Source organism: Orycteropus afer, unplaced genomic scaffold (assembly GCF_000298275.1).
Source record: "Orycteropus afer afer isolate SDZICR_OR568_19922 unplaced genomic scaffold, OryAfe1.0 scaffold00080, whole genome shotgun sequence".
Classification (NCBI taxonomy): domain Eukaryota; kingdom Metazoa; phylum Chordata; class Mammalia; order Tubulidentata; family Orycteropodidae; genus Orycteropus; species Orycteropus afer.
Window position 1 is genome coordinate 8,581,502 of NW_006921667.1, and position 16,127 is coordinate 8,597,628.

Genomic DNA, 16,127 nt, shown 5'->3' on the forward strand with positions numbered 1-16,127 from the left:
GTCCCCCTCCCAGGCCATTTGACAAAGCTTTCAGCATCTAGCCTGGGGATTAGGAGCCAGGCTCCACTTCCAGCCCAGGTCAGACATGGGTGGCTTAAGGCAGGTGGCTTCCCCTCTTTTGAGGCTCAGCGTCTTCCTGTGTCAAAGAGTGACGGTAAAAGCTCTTAACTTAAATGTTTTGAGCCAGTTTCTGCACATGAAGGGCTTGGCACATAGGAGGGCTTCATAAATGTCAGCCACAGCTGCTGACACGAGGCCCGTAAAGCCTGGCCCTCTCCCCCAGATAGGCCTCAGCCAGGTTTCCCTGTTCCTAGTAAACAACACCACTACACTTTCCACCCCTTCTTGAAGGTGAAATCTAAGTCCATGTTGAGAGGAAATGAATTATGAATTCACCCCTAGGAATCCTGGCCCCAGCCAAGCTGGCTGAGCTTCCCTGTGTCAGCCGCTGCCAGTCCCAGCTGCTCTGTGTTAGAGAAGGCCAGTCCCGGTTTCTCTGTGTCTAAGGAAGCCTGTGTCGAGCCTTGGCCAGAGACTAACTGGTCCCTGCATCTTCAAGTTCCTGAACCTGTGACTCCAGCCCTGCGGGAGCACAGGCAGCCACCATGGCAAAGGAAGAAGATGAGGAGAGGAAAGCCAAGAAAGGAAAGAAGGGAAAGAAGGCTCCGGAGCCGGAGAAGCCAAAACGGAGCTTGAAGGGGACATCCCGACTATTCATGGGCTTCCGGGACCGTACGCCCAAGATCTCCAAGAAGGGCCAGTTCCGTAGCGCGTCGGCCTTCTTCTGGGGCCTCCACACTGGCCCACAGAAGACCAAACGCAAGAAGAAGGCGCGGACCGTGCTCAAGTCGACATCGAAGCTCATGACGCAGATGCGGATGGGCAAGAAGAAGCGCGCTATGAAGGGAAAGAAACCATCCTTCATGGTGATTCGCTTCCCTGGCCGTCGAGGCTACGGTCGGCTGCGGCCGCGTGCTCAGTCGCTCAGCAAGGCCTCCACGGCCATAAACTGGCTCACCAAGAAGTTTCTCATCAAGAAGGCCGAGGAGTCAGGCAGCGAGCAGGCCTCCCTGGATGCCTGGCTCAACCGCTCAGGCTCCCGGGGCTCACGAAAGCTGCCCTTCCCGTCCGGGGCCGAGATCCTGCGCCATGGTGGTCGCTTGCGCCGCTTCCCACGCAGTCGCAGTATCTACGAATCCGGGGAGCCTGTGGGTTTCCTACCCTTCGAGGATGAGGTTGCGTTCAGGCACTCGGGCTCGCGCAGATCACTGTATGGGCTCGAGGGCTTCCAGGACCTGGGCGAGTACTATGATTACTGCCGCGAGGGTGATGATTACTATGATCAGCAGTCGCTCTACCAGTACGAGGAACAGGAACCCTACCTGGCTGACTACGGCTCCTACAGCCCAGCGTGGCCCCCCTACAGCAGCGACCCCTATTATGGGTACCCGCCAGAGGGCCCTTATGACTACTACTCTGCCGACTATTACGGGGACTCCTACCCACCATACCCCTATGGCTACAGCTATGGCTACGACGACTACGAGCCCCCCTACGCTCCCCCATCGGGGTACACATCCCTGTCGGGGCATGCATCTCCCTATAACTACTACGATGAGTATGAGGGTAAGGATTACTCGTATAGCCATTACCTGGACCCTTACGCACCTTACGATATGCCCTACCCACCCTATGACCTTGCTTACGACATACCCTACGACATATCCTATTTTGATCCTTATGGCTTCCCCTACGGCCTCCCATACAGCATTCCCTATGCTGAAAGAATCTATGGTGGTGGAACCGAGGCAATCTACCCCCCAGAGGGATCCTACCTTTACCCTGAGGAGTCGGCCTCCATGTACCCGTGGGTTCCACCACCCATACCGTCGCCCCACAACCCATACGCCCACCCGATGGACGACATCGCAGAGCTGGAGGAACCCGAAGAGGCAGATAGAGAGCGACAGAGCACCTCCTTCCGTCTGCCCAGTGCCGCCTTCTTCGAGCAGCAAGGCATGGATAAGCCCGCCAGGTCCAAGCTGTCCCTCATCCGCAAGTTCCGCCTCTTCCCGCGGCCCCAGGTGAAGCTGTTTGGGAAGGAAAAGCTGGAGGTGCCTCTACCACCCTCCCTGGACATTCCATTGCCCTTGGGGGAGGCGGACGAAGAGGAGGACGAGGAGGAGAGGCCACCTGTTCCCCCACCCTACGGTCACCTCTTCTGGGGCTACCTGACGCCACGCCAGCGAAACCTGCAGCGTGCCCTGTCGGCCTTTGGGGCCCGCCGCGACCGGAGCTTCAGGCCCGAGTTTGGCCGCACGCCGGCCCGGCCCGCCACCTCGCTGGCCCGTTTTCTCAAGAAGACGCTGTCGGAGAAGAAGCCCATTCCGCGGCTCTGGGGCAGCCAGAAGGTGCGGGCGGGAACGCCGGCAGTCCGAGAGGCTGCTTACAAGCGCTTCGGCTACAAGCTGGCGGGCATGGACCCTGAGCGCCCGACCACGCCCATCGCTCTGCGACGCGTGCAGCCGCTAGTGCGCAACAACAACAACTCACGCTCTCCGCGGGCTCCGACGCCCTGGGGCGCGCTCCTGTCGCCCCTCACGCCGCGCCACGTGCCTTCGTCGGTGGCCTCACTGCGGCCTGCCTCGCCTCCCAGCTCTTTGCGCCTACACCCGCCGCCTTGGGCAGCTCCTGCGCACATTCCGCTTGCGCCTCAGGCGAGCTGGTGGAGCTTCGTGGAGCCCCCGCGTGTATGCCCCGAGGGTGCTGCAGACACGCTGGCATTCCCCAGGCCAGGGCCCAGGCCTTCATTCCGAGTGTCCCACCAGCAAGGCCCAGCCTTCGGCTTCGCAGGCCGCTCGCCCCAGACCTCGCGCCGGGTGGGCTGGCCGCCACTGTCTTCACCGCAGCTCTCCCTAAGGACCTTGCCAGGCCCCGGCTACCGATCGCCCAGGGGGTCCCTGTCCCCACAGCCCTCTATCCGCTCTAGCCCCTTCCAGCAGACCTTCTCGCCCTTGCCCCGTCGACCCCGCTCGCTCCGGGAGCCACTAACCCGGCGCCCCAGCTCCAGGCGTCAGAGCCCGCCTCGCCCCCAAGCGCTGGGCTCGCCCCTGGTGCCCCCGCGAGCTGTCAGCCAGAGGCTGCCTGCGTCCACGCCTTTGCTGGGTCCCAGTCTCAGGCGCAGCTCCCTGAACCTGCCCTCACGCTGCCCACATACGTGGAAACGGCTGAGTGAGCAGCCTACACGGGCCGTGAAGCCCCAGGTGCGCCCACCCTTTCCCCGGCCGCCTGGCTCTGGGTCCTGGCCCGTGGGCTGGGCTGCCCCTAAGCGCCAGGAACAAGAAGAGGACTCAGAAACGCTTTGGATAGTGCCACCACTGGCCCCTACCTGGGACGTGGACATGCCTCCCACCCAGCGTCCATCCTCCCCCTGGCAGGGAGGCATGAGCAGCCACAGAGGCTTGTCCAGGCCACCCCTTGTGCCAGAAAACCCCTTCCTGGAGCATGTAGGCCCTGTGGCATCCCCTACATTGAAGGTGGAGGACCCAGCCTCTGACTCAGCTAGTGTCTTCCTGGACAGACACTCTGATCCAGGACCTGGACAACTCACCAAATCTGTGGGCCTGAGCCCTGAGAAGCCAGAAGATGTCGTGTTGGTGGATCCCCAGACAACAACAGAGCCTGAGTTTCTACCGGTGGCATCCCCTAAAGATCTCACCTCAAAGGAGAAAGTGCTGAGGCCCAGCCTTTCCTACCCACTGGCTACAGGTGACCAGACAAGGGCCATGTGGCCACCATGGCACCATTGGATGACAATGCCCAGAGCCCCAGCCCCCTTGGCACCCAGTGGGACCCCAGGGCTCCTGCCTGAGGGGGGCAAGCTGTGCCAGGCTGGACCTGAACGTTGTGCAGTGGTCATGCCTTGGGTGAAAAAGCTGAGCTCCTTCAAGCAAGTGGGTCCTGCTATACTGCAGCACCCCGTCCAGCAGGCTCAGGACTCCCAGCCCAGCCCAGAGCTACGAGCCTGGAGTCTGCGCTGGACCCGCCTTTGGAAGCCAACAGAGGCCCACCGACCCTGGCCACGAGTGCGTACCTCCCCCCCATCCTGTCGCTTGGGTTCTGGAGCTACCTGCCTGCCCCACAGGGGCCCCTGGGAAGAGGTTGGCCCCCAAAGCTGGTATGATAAGGTATGGAACATAGTCAGAGGGATGTCATGGGAGGCCCCGTCTAAGAAACAGGACACAGAATAGCCCAGGAGCCTTTGTGTGTCCTTGATGAGCTGCTTCCTTCTTGGGCTTTAGTCTGCCGTTCTGTAACTCTGAGAGAACAGCCTTGGCCTCCCTGAGCCACTGAGCAAGGGAATGCCCGTTAAAGGGCAGGGACACAGAAATTCGTCCCAGGTCTGTTTTGGGAAGGGGTTTGGGTGTAAGTATCAGCCTGGGCTCTAGACAGCTACAAAGCATCTCTGTTCTTGCAGCCCTGTCCTGGTCAGCTGACTCTCAGAGCTTGTAGCCTAGGGCAAACAAAGCCCACCTCCACATCATGTCCACACTGGCCTCCTACTGGTCCACCCCCAAACTGGAGTTTTTTTTGTCTCTTCAGGGTTTCTGCCTAAGGGTAGTAACACTCCCCTTCACAGCCCCCCAGGCTGGAGGATTCTGGTGTATCTGAGGGTGAGGGTCTTATTGTGGAGTGGGGAAACCAAGGCCTGAAAGGTCTATTTCTTGGCTGAAGTCACAAAGTGAATTAGAGGCTGAGTCAATCTGTCTGGGCCTTCCTGTGGGATGTGGAGTAAGGCAGCATGTCTGAGAGATGCCTGGCTGAGCCTGGCTGCTACACTCATGAAGGAATGTGAGCCCAATGTTGGGTAGTCCTTGAAAGAGGGGTGTAGTCACCAGAGCCTCCCCTGGGACACAGGGTAGGCGGGGCAAGCAGATGAGGCAGGTGCCTCAGCCTCTGTTGATGATGCCTTGAGGAGCAGGCAGCTGGCAGGGCCCAACAATGGCGACTGGGGCAGCCTGGCTGTTGGGAGGGCCTAGCCCTCAGCGGCGGGTACCCCGTGCTGTGTGGGCTGCAGCGTTGCGGGAGCGGGGCACAGGTCGCCCAGGGGTGAGGGGCAAGGATGCCTGGGCCCTCCTTACTCTGGAATACGTGAGTGGCTGAATTATTTAGGGTCTGACTGTTAGCGAGCACATGGGCAGATGGGTGGGCAGGAGGCCAGGGCCTCCAGGGTGATACTTTGTAAGATGGCCTACTTAGCAGCCCAAGGACAGGCACAACTGCCCTCAGGGCTCACTCCTGGTGTCTCCTTTCCTCATTTTCTCAGGAAGGGGTGGGGACTGGGATTGGGAAGGCTGAGAGCACCACATTTGTGCTCAGTCACACATACAGGCCTACCTGTCAAATGAGGAAAGTGCATTTGTGTACCAAGGCTTGAGCAGACATGGCACATGTGGGGGTTAAGGTTGTTTGTCCACTGATGGCATGCATCCACCCACAAGTGTCATGAAGATGAGCACAGGAAATCCTGCAGCCTAAAGGTAGTGTTGGACTTCCATTCTCAAGATCCTCTGATGGGATGGGGGGCTTGCTGGTAGTCTAAGCCTAGGCTGTGGGGCACTAGCTGTATGCAGACCCATGTGTGTACCTGCCAGTGGCCTGTCTCCAGCTAGCCACGATGGGCATCTTCTGAGACCATGGATATACATGGGAACTGTATGAGCTGTCAGTACCTTTGTGTGAAGGTCCATGTGTGTGTATCTGCACCACGATGAGTGAGATGGCCTTGGCCCCCAGGGGCCCTGTGACCACATGTTCCTTGAGTTGTCACACAAGCAAACATATTGGACATGTAGAGCCAGCTGGGAAGAAGGATGTCAGAGCTGTGAGAACAAGCCTGAGGTTGGGAGGGCTTTCTTGGGTAGGGGTTGAAGATGGGCTTCTAGGATAATCTGGAGGACACTGCTTATGTGGGCATATGCTCACACCTCACACATCTAGACATCGGTAAATGTGTGTGTACCAGTGTGGGGGAATTTACATGCTGGCTCTGTGGATCCACCCAGCCTGGCTTTGGGGTTCCCTCTTTAACAATGAGAGCAGGTCCCAGGCATGTCCAAGCCAGTAGGGGCCACCCTAGGGTGCATTCTCCAACCAGGCCAACCCACAGCATCTCTCGCAGATGCACTCCATCCGCAACCTGCCATCTATGCGGTTCCGTGAACATCGAGGGGAGGATGGTGTGGAGGACATGACGCAGCTGGAGTGAGTGGCCAGGGTGGGCTGGACTGGGTCAGTGAGGGATCACCATGGGTGTCACCACGGGGTCACCATACTCTCAGCCATAGAGCCTTCTCAATACCAGAGATGCCTCTCATCTCCCAGTATATTTTCAGAGCCTCAGTTTCCCCATCTGCAAAATGGGTTATTGTGAAGTGTCATGAAGACCAAATATGTGAACATCAAAGTTCTGTGGGTCAGATAGGCCTGGGTTTAGATTCTAGCTCAACAGCTTACCGCTAGGTGACCTTGGGCAAATTACTTAGCCTCTCTGTGCCTTAGTTTCCTCATCTATACAGTGGAAGTGGTGACAGTTCCTCCCTTTCACTGTTGTTGTGAGACTGCTCATACATCGAAGGTACTCAAAATGAGAGCTATGCTGGTCAATATTATGATCAGTTATGATAACTCAGCCTACGCATCTGTCATCTAGGAGTATCCCCCATGGCCCCCAGTGCAGTAGGTACAATTACTATCCTTCCCACTTGACAGATGAAAAAAACTGAGTTGCAGACTAAGATCTAAAAGCTGGCTGGTGCCAGGGATGAGACTTGAACTCAGGCCTAAGAACCCAAGCTCTTAGCATGGCAGTGCACTGAAGGGAGAGACAGGCATATGCCAGCTGGAGCCTGGGCGCTGACTGCCCCTCTCTGCACCTACCCAGAGACCTCCAAGAGGCCACCGTGCTGTCCAATATCAAGACCAGATTTGAACGGAACCTCATCTATGTAAGTGAGACTGGTCCTGCCTTCCTGCCTCTGGGACCTCCTGGGAGTAAGGGTGGCCACACAGGTTTCACCTGTGGGGCCCCAGACCCGAGGCCTCTGGTTTGAACTTTGAGGTTTGTACCATTCGAGCACAGAATGCTAGAGCCTGAAGCTCTGACTAGAGGTGAGAGGCGGGGACCTGGAGTCAGGGAACTCAGAAATGTGCGATCTCCACTGCAGGCCCTACAGGTACAGAGACCACAATCCCAGAATCTCTAGACCTGGGTTCCAGAATGAAAGAGGCCACCAGGATAGGAGGAGTCACTGACCAAGAAGATAGAATGGTGGACCAATGGCATAGAACCACCATGGGGAAGGCAAGGACCCTGAAAAGTCTTCAGGATGCCTTGGCCCCCCAGTTCCTACTCCACTCCAGGGAATGGAGGATTGACCTCAAAGTTCCTAGAGCCTAGGCCTGCCTTTATGAGTAAATGGAGTAGGCAGCAGCTGATGTGGCAATCATCCTGGCCCCCTTTGCCAATGATAGCTGTGGGGTTTTACTTTTCTCAAATGCCTCCCAGCCTCAGTCTGATACAGTGCCTGAATTTCCACTGTTAGCACACGTGAGCCCAGGGTGCTGTTAGCCTTGGGTGTGAACACTGAAGCCAGGCAGCTAGAGCTCTGTCCTGGCGGAAATGGGGACCCCAATCTCTAGGAGCAGGGCAGGGGGATGTAGAGAGCCGGAAGAAGCATCAGCACTGAGGCCACTCCCTGCCCAGCAGACATATATCGGCAGCATCCTGGTGTCTGTGAACCCATATCGGATGTTCGGGATCTACGGGCCAGAGCAGGTGCAGCAGTACAACGGGCGGGCTCTGGGAGAGAATCCACCGTGAGTGTCCTGAGGCTGGGGGTTGGGGAAAGGGAGTACTATTCTTGGCTCTCTTGTATCCTTCTCTCAGCTTTTCAAGAGTCTGGCTGCCCCTCACCACACGTCAGGGCTGATGGTGTTAGGCAACCTACCTGCTCAGCCATACAGACCCTTCCCAGGCCTGGCCACACCCTTGCTGGGCCTGAGGCTTCTCTTCCCATGGCATATAGGCTAAGGTGGCTCAGAACAGGATGGGAGATGGGGAGCATTTCCCCGTGGAGGTGATGGGGTGAAGCAGGATTGGCCACTGGGCTGGGCAGAGATGCCGCCCTGGCCTTGCTTCAGGGAAGTGATGCCTAGCAGCCTGTCTCCCCAGACACCTCTTTGCAATTGCGAATCTTGCCTTCGCCAAAATGCAAGATGCCAAACAGAACCAGTGCATAATCATCAGGTGAGCCATGGGTCAGGTTGGGGGTGTACCTGTTCATGGGGATGAATGGGGGGACCTCAGGCAACAAATGTTCCACATCTGGCCAGACCTACACTGTGATCTCGGGAAATCCCTTGGTATCTCTTGGCTGGCATGCACCCCCATGTCTCCACATCCTGTCCCCCATCCTAGTTCTCGAGCAAGGCTGGGGAACCCAGGAGAAGCAGGGAACAGGGAGAAATTCACTCTGCCTCTTTGTTTGGGCAGTGGAGAAAGCGGCTCTGGCAAAACTGAGGCCACAAAGCTGATTCTGCGCTACCTGGCAGCCGTGAACCAGAAGCGGGGCATCACACAGCAGGTGAGTCTGTCTGCCCATTGCGTAATCTGTCTGTTTTCCCAAGACCCTCAGATGAGCGCCCTTGTGGCACATGCCACACCTGCTCCCCAAGAGGCAAGAGTCTTTGGCCCCACTTTAAGGACTGGAAGCCTGGGCTCCGGAGAGTTTGGGGCCTGGCCAGAGGTTGCACGAAAAGGGGTATTGGACTCTGGGAAATTTCTGATGCCCCTGCCTCCCCAGAAGCACCTGGGGGGTGGAGTCCCCTCCTGTCTATGTTCCTGGTGGCAGCTCTGGGTTCCAGGATCAGAGTTGAGGCAAGAGGGATTGTTTTACTCTCCTGTCTGGCATTATGACCCTGAGACACCATATTTTCACACCTAAGGAGAGGACAGGCCTGAGTGTGGGAGGAGCAGACAGGGGGATGTCCCAGAGAGCACCCAGGGAGGAGGTAGATATGAGGTGGGGGCCTCTGGGCACCAAAGAGGCTGGACAGGTTCTGGTCATGACCGAAAGTTTGCTAATGAAGTGATTGCTAAATCCTCAAACCTGTGAATGTTAGAACTTCAATAATGTACTGAGGACCTACTGTGTGCCAGGGTTGTGCTAGGGAGGCACACAGCAGTAACTAGACAGACAAATGTTTCAACCACATGGAAATTTCAATCTAGTGAAACTGAAAGAAATAAAATATGTAAGTAAATTTTGCGTATGTAAAGTATGGCAAGTTGTAGAGAAAAACAGTGAGGGTCATATAGGGGAGTGTTGAAGGCTGTCATTTTAACATGATGGTCAGAGTAGGCTCCACAGAGAAGCTGACAAAGTGGCTGTGAGGACATCTGGGGAAAGAGAAACCAGGGAGAGGACAAAGCAAGTGCAAAGTCCCTGAAGTAAAAATAAGTCTGATGGGCCGGCATGGAATCCAAGCAAGAAGGATGGTAGCTCAGACCAGGGAAGTAGCAATAGAGGAATGAGGAGTGGTTGAATTCTGGGTTAAAAGCAACACCAATGACTGGCTGCGGGGCCAGATTGGGGTGTAAGAGAGGGAGAGAACCCAAGGATACTCCCACGTGTTGGGCCTAAGGCACTGGCAGGATGGGGCTGCAGGAGAAGCCTGTAGAGAAAACAATGAGGTGACCTTGAGTGGCTAGTGGTCCCCAAAGAGCATAAGTCGGGAGCTCAGGAGAAGTTGGGGCTGGAAGCAGACGCCCACCCACTCAGACTGCAGAGCCACAGAATCTCATACTCTCACACACAGATGTCTACTGAGACTTTGACATAGCTTCGTTGTCCCAGTCAAGGGGGCCTTTGCCAAGGGTGATCCCGGGGATGCATCAAGAGCATGTGGTTGGCCCAGGAGACTGCCTGGCAGGCCCAGTGGGGTCCAGCCTTCTTGAATGCTAGTCTCTTCCATCCTAGGCTGGGCTTCCCGATGGCCATTTAGGTTAGACTTAAGGAGGTATTGGTGAAATAAGCAGGAGAAGAAAGAACTGTGCACCAAGCACCTCCTGGGTGCCAGGTGCTGCCAGCTATGTTGTCATGCCAGATTCTCACAGCATCCTTATCAGGGAGGAGGTATATTTGGATCTATTCTATAGATGGGGAAAGTGAGGCTTGGGAGAGAATATGACTTGCCCAATATCTCAAGATAAGATGGTGATGGAGCTGGATTTGAAGTTTATGGTCAGAGGGCTCATCTTGACAATGGTCTGGGAGGATGATTGGGGCTGTAGAAAGTGACTGGATCTAGGAAAGTTTGTGTACAAGCATGTAGTCAGTGTGAGGCCATGTCTGTTAGTTATGATGGGCATGGAACTTGTTTTCCAGCTGCTGCTCTACCTGTTGTTGTTGTTGATATTTGCTGTCGAGTCAGCCCCGACTCATAGCGACCCCTCCTTGGGTTTCCGAGGCAGTATCACTATGGAAGTAGGATTGCCCAACCTTCCTTCCGAGGAGTGGCTGGTGAGTTTGAACCACCAGCCTTCTGGTTAGCAGTCAAGTGCCTTAGGCACTATGCTACCAGAGCTCCTGCTGCTCTACCTATGCTCATGTAATCAAATAGTCCAGAGAAGATCAGTTTTAGGCATGGCTGGATCCAGGATCTTACCCACCATCCCTTGAATTGGCTCCGCCCTCCTCTGTATACATTCATCATCCTCAACCTACCTCCCATTGGTCAGCAAGATAGTACCATGATAACACAGCTTTCACTTCCCAACAGTCCAGGCATCTCAGGGCTCTTTCTCATTGGACTAGTTTTGGCTCTGTGTGCTCACTCGAGCCATTCATGTAGCAAGAGGCATGCCCTGCCATGATTGGCTGAAGCTTGGGTCATAGATTCTGTCCCTTGGGGTAGGTTTGTGGGTAGGGTTTCCAGAAGGATGGATGGATGCTGTGTAGCCCATAGCACCTGGCACCACAGAGGGACTGGATTGGAGGCCCTGAAATACCAGATGTTTACCTCCTCAGGCCCACCAGGCCTTGTCTCAGGCCAATGGCTGTGTGCCCATCTCATACTGGGCACATGAAGCAGCCCTCTCACACTCATATACCCTTGAGGGCTTCCAGACCAAGGGATAGTACAGGGCAGACCCTGTCGTTTTATGACACAATATTACCTAGACAGATAGGATATAGATGTGGCCCAATGGAAAGAGCTGGCATTGTCCCCAAGATTATATGTATTATTTCTGTGGTGACAGAGCCTCCCCTGCTTCTTGCCTAAGAATATATGCTCAGGAAATGATGCAGCAAATGAAAATGCCGCATGCACAAAGCTGTTTGTTGCAGTATTGGGACCCCACACTGGTGGATTCTGGAGTTGGACGTGGGACTCGAGGCATGTAGCTTCACCTCTCTAAGCCTCAGTTTCCTCATCTGTAAAATAGGGGTGATATTAGTGCCTATCTCATAGGATTATTAGAAATTATATACACCAATTCCTCACTTACTGACATCATTAGGTTCCAAAAACCATGTCATTATGTAAAAATTGGCATTATGTAAAAATGGAAGATGACCATATTAGATCACAAAAAGGAAAATGACTAACTACATTATTACATAACTGCTAAATCATTGAGAATGGCCCAGCCATATTGACATATAACTTAACCATCACAGCCACAGGATTACTCTTACTTTACCAATGTCCATTAATGCCAGATGTATATCATTGATGTGCAAAATAGTCAGATAGTAGATTTTTTACTATTGTTGTAAATGTAAAATGTCAGATAACAAGATAGATAGGTGAGAAGTAGGTGTCATTAGGATTAAGGGTCTCATACATGTTGTTGTCAAGTATCATCAAGTGGATTTTGAAGTCATTGTGACTCTGTGTAACCAAATAGTATTGCCTCATAGAATTTTCATGGCTATCATCTTTACAAGGAGCTTTGGTAGCATACTGCCCAAGGCATTTGACTGCTAACCAGAAGGCCAGCGGTTCAAACACACCAGCCACTCCTCAGAAGGAGGGTTGGGCAATCTATTTCTGTAGTGATACTGCTTGGAAACCCAAGGAGGACTCGCTATGAGTCGGGACTGACTCGAGGGCACATAACAACAACAACAACATCATCTTTATAAGGAAGGAGATAGCCAGGTCATTCTCTTGTAGAGCTGTTGGGTGGGTTTGAACCACAGACATTTTGGTTAGCAGGAGAGCGCTTAACTGTTGTGCCACCAGGGCTCCTTAGTAAGTGTTAATAAGTGGGATCTATCATTAGCTATGGAGTCCCTGAGTGGTGTACACAGTTAATATGCTCAAATGTGCCCCAAAGATTGGCAGTTCATGTCTACCTTGAGGCACCTTGGAAGAAGGCTTGGTAATCTACTTCAGAAAAATCAGCCATTGAAATCCCTGTGGAGCACAGTTCTTCTGATGTACATGGGGTCGCATGAGTCAGAATTGACTCGACAGCAACTGGTTATCATGAGCTGTGGTTACCCCTTGGCAGTTACAAGCGAGAGATGCTGTTCCTTTAGTCATCCATGTAGCAGCTATTTTTTGAGGGCTCACTCTGTACCATGTCCTGTATAAGTACTGGGCGTTTACAATGGGCATTCTAGTCAGGGAGAGAGCTGTCACACAAGCAAACAGGCAGATAAGAGGAGCTGCTGGTGGTGCTGAGGACTATAGGGGAAGAAGACACTGGGGGGGTGGGACTGACCTAACCAAGGTAGTCAGGGAGGTATCACCTGAGCAGGTGACAGTTGAGTGACATCCTGAAGAATAGGTGAGTGTGAGCCAGGCAGTTATATGAGCACCTCAGCTTCCAGGCCAGTGCCTAGAGGCAGGAGTGTGCCTGGGTGTTGGGGAACTAGTGAAGAGGCCCACACTTGCAGTTGCAGTGGGGTGGTGGGAGAATGACATTCCCAGAGTGTTTTGGCAGATAGAGCCAGCAGGAATCTCATACCCTGGAGGCCACACTGCAGCCCCCATGCCCATCAATCTGGGGGCTGGGACTGAAGGCCTGCAGGCTCTATGAGGTTCTGGCAGCTCTCCCACCTTCTACTAGAGACCAGAAGTGATCCCCTATCCCTCCATGATCTGAGGCTCCTAATCTCCTGAGGGGAGAGTGCTCAGTCTGCTGTTGACTCACTTCTGTTCTTGTCTCTTTTTCCTCCTTCTCAATGTTCCTCAACATAAAGGTACTTGAAGTGTGCATGTATGTGTTGCATGTATGTGTGCATGCATGCTCTCATGCCACTATGGACACTCATGCATGTATGGATGTGCATGTGTTTGCACATTTGCGTGTGGATGGTGGCATGGACAGGAAGAGGTGTCCAAAGGCCTGTCTGGTGCCAGGGCTGTTGCTGAGGGCCTTTGTATTGGGGGCTGCCATGTGAGGGAGTCTGGGAAGCTGGGAGAGGGGTAGCATGAACTTGCATTATGGATATTAGGCAGCACAATTGGGTTGAGTTGAGGCAGCAGAGGGTGCTGGGAAGACCCCAGGGTTCTGTATTCTTTAGGGATCCTACCTACAGTCTCATCCTTCACAAAGGGGGTGCTTGGGGTAGTCTGTGTCTGCAGAAACCTAGAAGTACTCTCAGCTATACTCCCCACCCCAGGCCCCCAAAATAGTGCCCAGTCCCCCAAGTCCTACGTCTGTGGTCCAGATCCTGGAGGCAACACCACTCTTGGAGTCCTTTGGTAATGCCAAAACTGTAAGGAATGACAACTCCAGCCGCTTTGGGAAGTTCATGGAGATCTTTCTGGAAGGGTGAGTGGGTAGTGGAAAGGGTGCCCAGGAAGCTCTGGCCTTGCAGTGCACCCTATGCAGTGTACCCCATGCCCAGCTGCAGAGCTACTCCCTGCCCAACCCCACATGAGCTGACCTGTGTTCCCACCTCCAGGGGTGTGATCTCTGGTGCCATAACTTCTCAGTACCTGCTCGAGAAATCCAGGATCGTGTTTCAGGTGGGCCAAGTGCCTCCCAGGCCCTTTGTGTAGGGGTGGGAAGGGCTTGTATATGTATGCAGAGCTAGCATGTGAGGATCTTGGCAGATGCTGAGACCATGAACAATCATGTATGTGTGTGTGTACGTGTGTACACTTTGAGCACATGACTTCCTCCCTCCATACACACCCCTCCCACCACATTGGGCCCCTTTCTATTCCTGAAGCTAACCAAGCACATGCCTGCCTCAATGCCTTTGTACCTACTGTTCCTTCTTCCCCTCAATACTCACATGGCTAAATCCTTCATCTCCTCCAAGTCTTCCCTAAAGTGTCACTTGCTCCAGGAAGCTTCCCTTACTACCACACCCCACCAGAACTTCCTGCCCTCCTGTGCTTTAATTCTATTCAAAGCACTTACCTAACACATTTTATATAGTAGAGTGACTTGTTGTGTGTCTCTTCCCACTAGCAGCTAGACACCAGGCGTTCTTGGGGGGCTTGTCTCTCTTGCTCCCCACTGTGTCAGGGGGCCCAGGAAATACCTAGCCCCCTAGCTTAGTGGTTCATGAGAAGGCTCTGTGTGTGCACATTTGGGCCTGTGAAACACATGTATGTAGGTCTGAGTGGCCAGTGCACATCAGCGATGGGCTCCCTTTCTCCTATTTTTCCCGATAAAATAAAACCTGGCCCGAGTCTGCTCCCCACCACTTATTACCGGTGCTTGCTCTCGCCTTCTACCCCACCTCCAGCCAATGCCAGGGCAGGGAGGCCAACTTGCCACACAGGGGTATCCTGTCTCATCAGTGACCCTTGTGTCTGTGTGTGTGTATTTGTGGGCATGCCAGCACCTGTGTATCTTTATGTGTGTTCCTTCTCTGGGCCCACCCACCACCCTGCAGGCCAAAAATGAACGGAACTACCATATCTTCTATGAGCTGCTGGCTGGGCTACCTGCCCAGCTCTGTCAGACCTTCAGCCTACAGGAGGCTGAGACCTACTACTACCTGAACCAGGTGGGTGCATCTGAGGGCTCCACAGGGCCTGTGGGAGTGAGGGGATGCCAGTGAAGCAGGGCCCAGGTTTCTAGTGGGCACATTCTTAGTCTGCTCAGGAGTAGAATAAGGGATGCCCCACAGACCTAGTCCTTCCTCCTCCATCACCCCACCCTGGGCTGGCAAGCTGGCAAATCATGCTGTCCTAATGGCCAGCAAAAGTGATGGAGGTTTAAGGAGGGAGAGTTTGGATTTAAGCATTTCATTGTGGCAAGAGAAGCAGAAATCTTTGTAGTTCAAAATGGAGAATATGGCCAGGAGCCCTATCTGACTCCAGTTCTCTGGAGCCTAGAAAGAAACTAGTTAGAGTACTACCCTTGCCCTCCCCCCTTTTTTTTCTTTTTACCTCAGTCTCTTCATCTGAAAAATGGGGACAATATAATATCTACTTCACAGGGATATAGTGAGGATTAAGCACTTGGCATACAACCTGGCACATAGTAAGTGCTCAATAAACGTTGGGTGCTATTTTTTTTTAATTAACATTACCATTGGGCTGCGAGAGGGATCAGAGTGTAATGAGCCCCTGTTACACATAGCCCCTCCTCAGTCATGCTCAAAGTCTCCTGGCATAGGGGAATGGAATGCCCTTTTCATGATGAGAACTTGAGGGACTGGCTCAGGACCACACCACTGGTTGAGCAGAGCAGGGACCTTGAAGGCCCCAGACTCCTACCCAGAGTCCCTGCCTGCCGCCCCACCCCCGGCCCCTACCTTTGCTTAGGGTGGGAACTGTGAGATCGAGGGGAAGAGTGATGCAGATGACTTCCAGCGGCTCCTAGAAGCTATGGAGGTACTGGGATTCAGCAGTGAAGACCAGGACAGCATCTTCCGCATCTTGGCCTCCATCCTGCACCTGGGTAATGTCTACTTTGAGAAGTATGAGGTGAGAAAAGGCCATAGCCTGCATGACAACCCAGAATCTTAGGGTGATCGGCTTAGCTGCCAGAGCTCTGGTAGCATAGTGCCTAAGGCACTTGACTGCTAACCAGAAGGCTGGCGGTTCAAACCCACCAGCCACTCCTCGGAAGGAAGGTTGGGCAA

General features: G+C 54.0%; 1 protein-coding gene across 1 annotated transcript in view; it reads left to right on the plus strand.

The window, feature by feature from the left end:
* Positions 1 to 605: 605 nt before the first annotated feature.
* MYO15A (myosin XVA) overlaps positions 606 to 16,127 on the plus strand; it is a 109,676-nt gene continuing 94,154 nt past the window's right edge. Inside the window, exons 1-11 of the mRNA XM_007941458.1 lie at positions 606 to 4,187; positions 6,182 to 6,264; positions 6,944 to 7,007; positions 7,769 to 7,878; positions 8,234 to 8,308; positions 8,555 to 8,649; positions 8,806 to 8,807; positions 13,749 to 13,852; positions 13,986 to 14,049; positions 14,931 to 15,044; positions 15,808 to 15,969. Of these exons, the coding sequence (XP_007939649.1) occupies positions 606 to 4,187; positions 6,182 to 6,264; positions 6,944 to 7,007; positions 7,769 to 7,878; positions 8,234 to 8,308; positions 8,555 to 8,649; positions 8,806 to 8,807; positions 13,749 to 13,852; positions 13,986 to 14,049; positions 14,931 to 15,044; positions 15,808 to 15,969 (4,455 nt within the window). The remainder of the gene's footprint in view (positions 4,188 to 6,181; positions 6,265 to 6,943; positions 7,008 to 7,768; positions 7,879 to 8,233; positions 8,309 to 8,554; positions 8,650 to 8,805; positions 8,808 to 13,748; positions 13,853 to 13,985; positions 14,050 to 14,930; positions 15,045 to 15,807; positions 15,970 to 16,127) is intronic.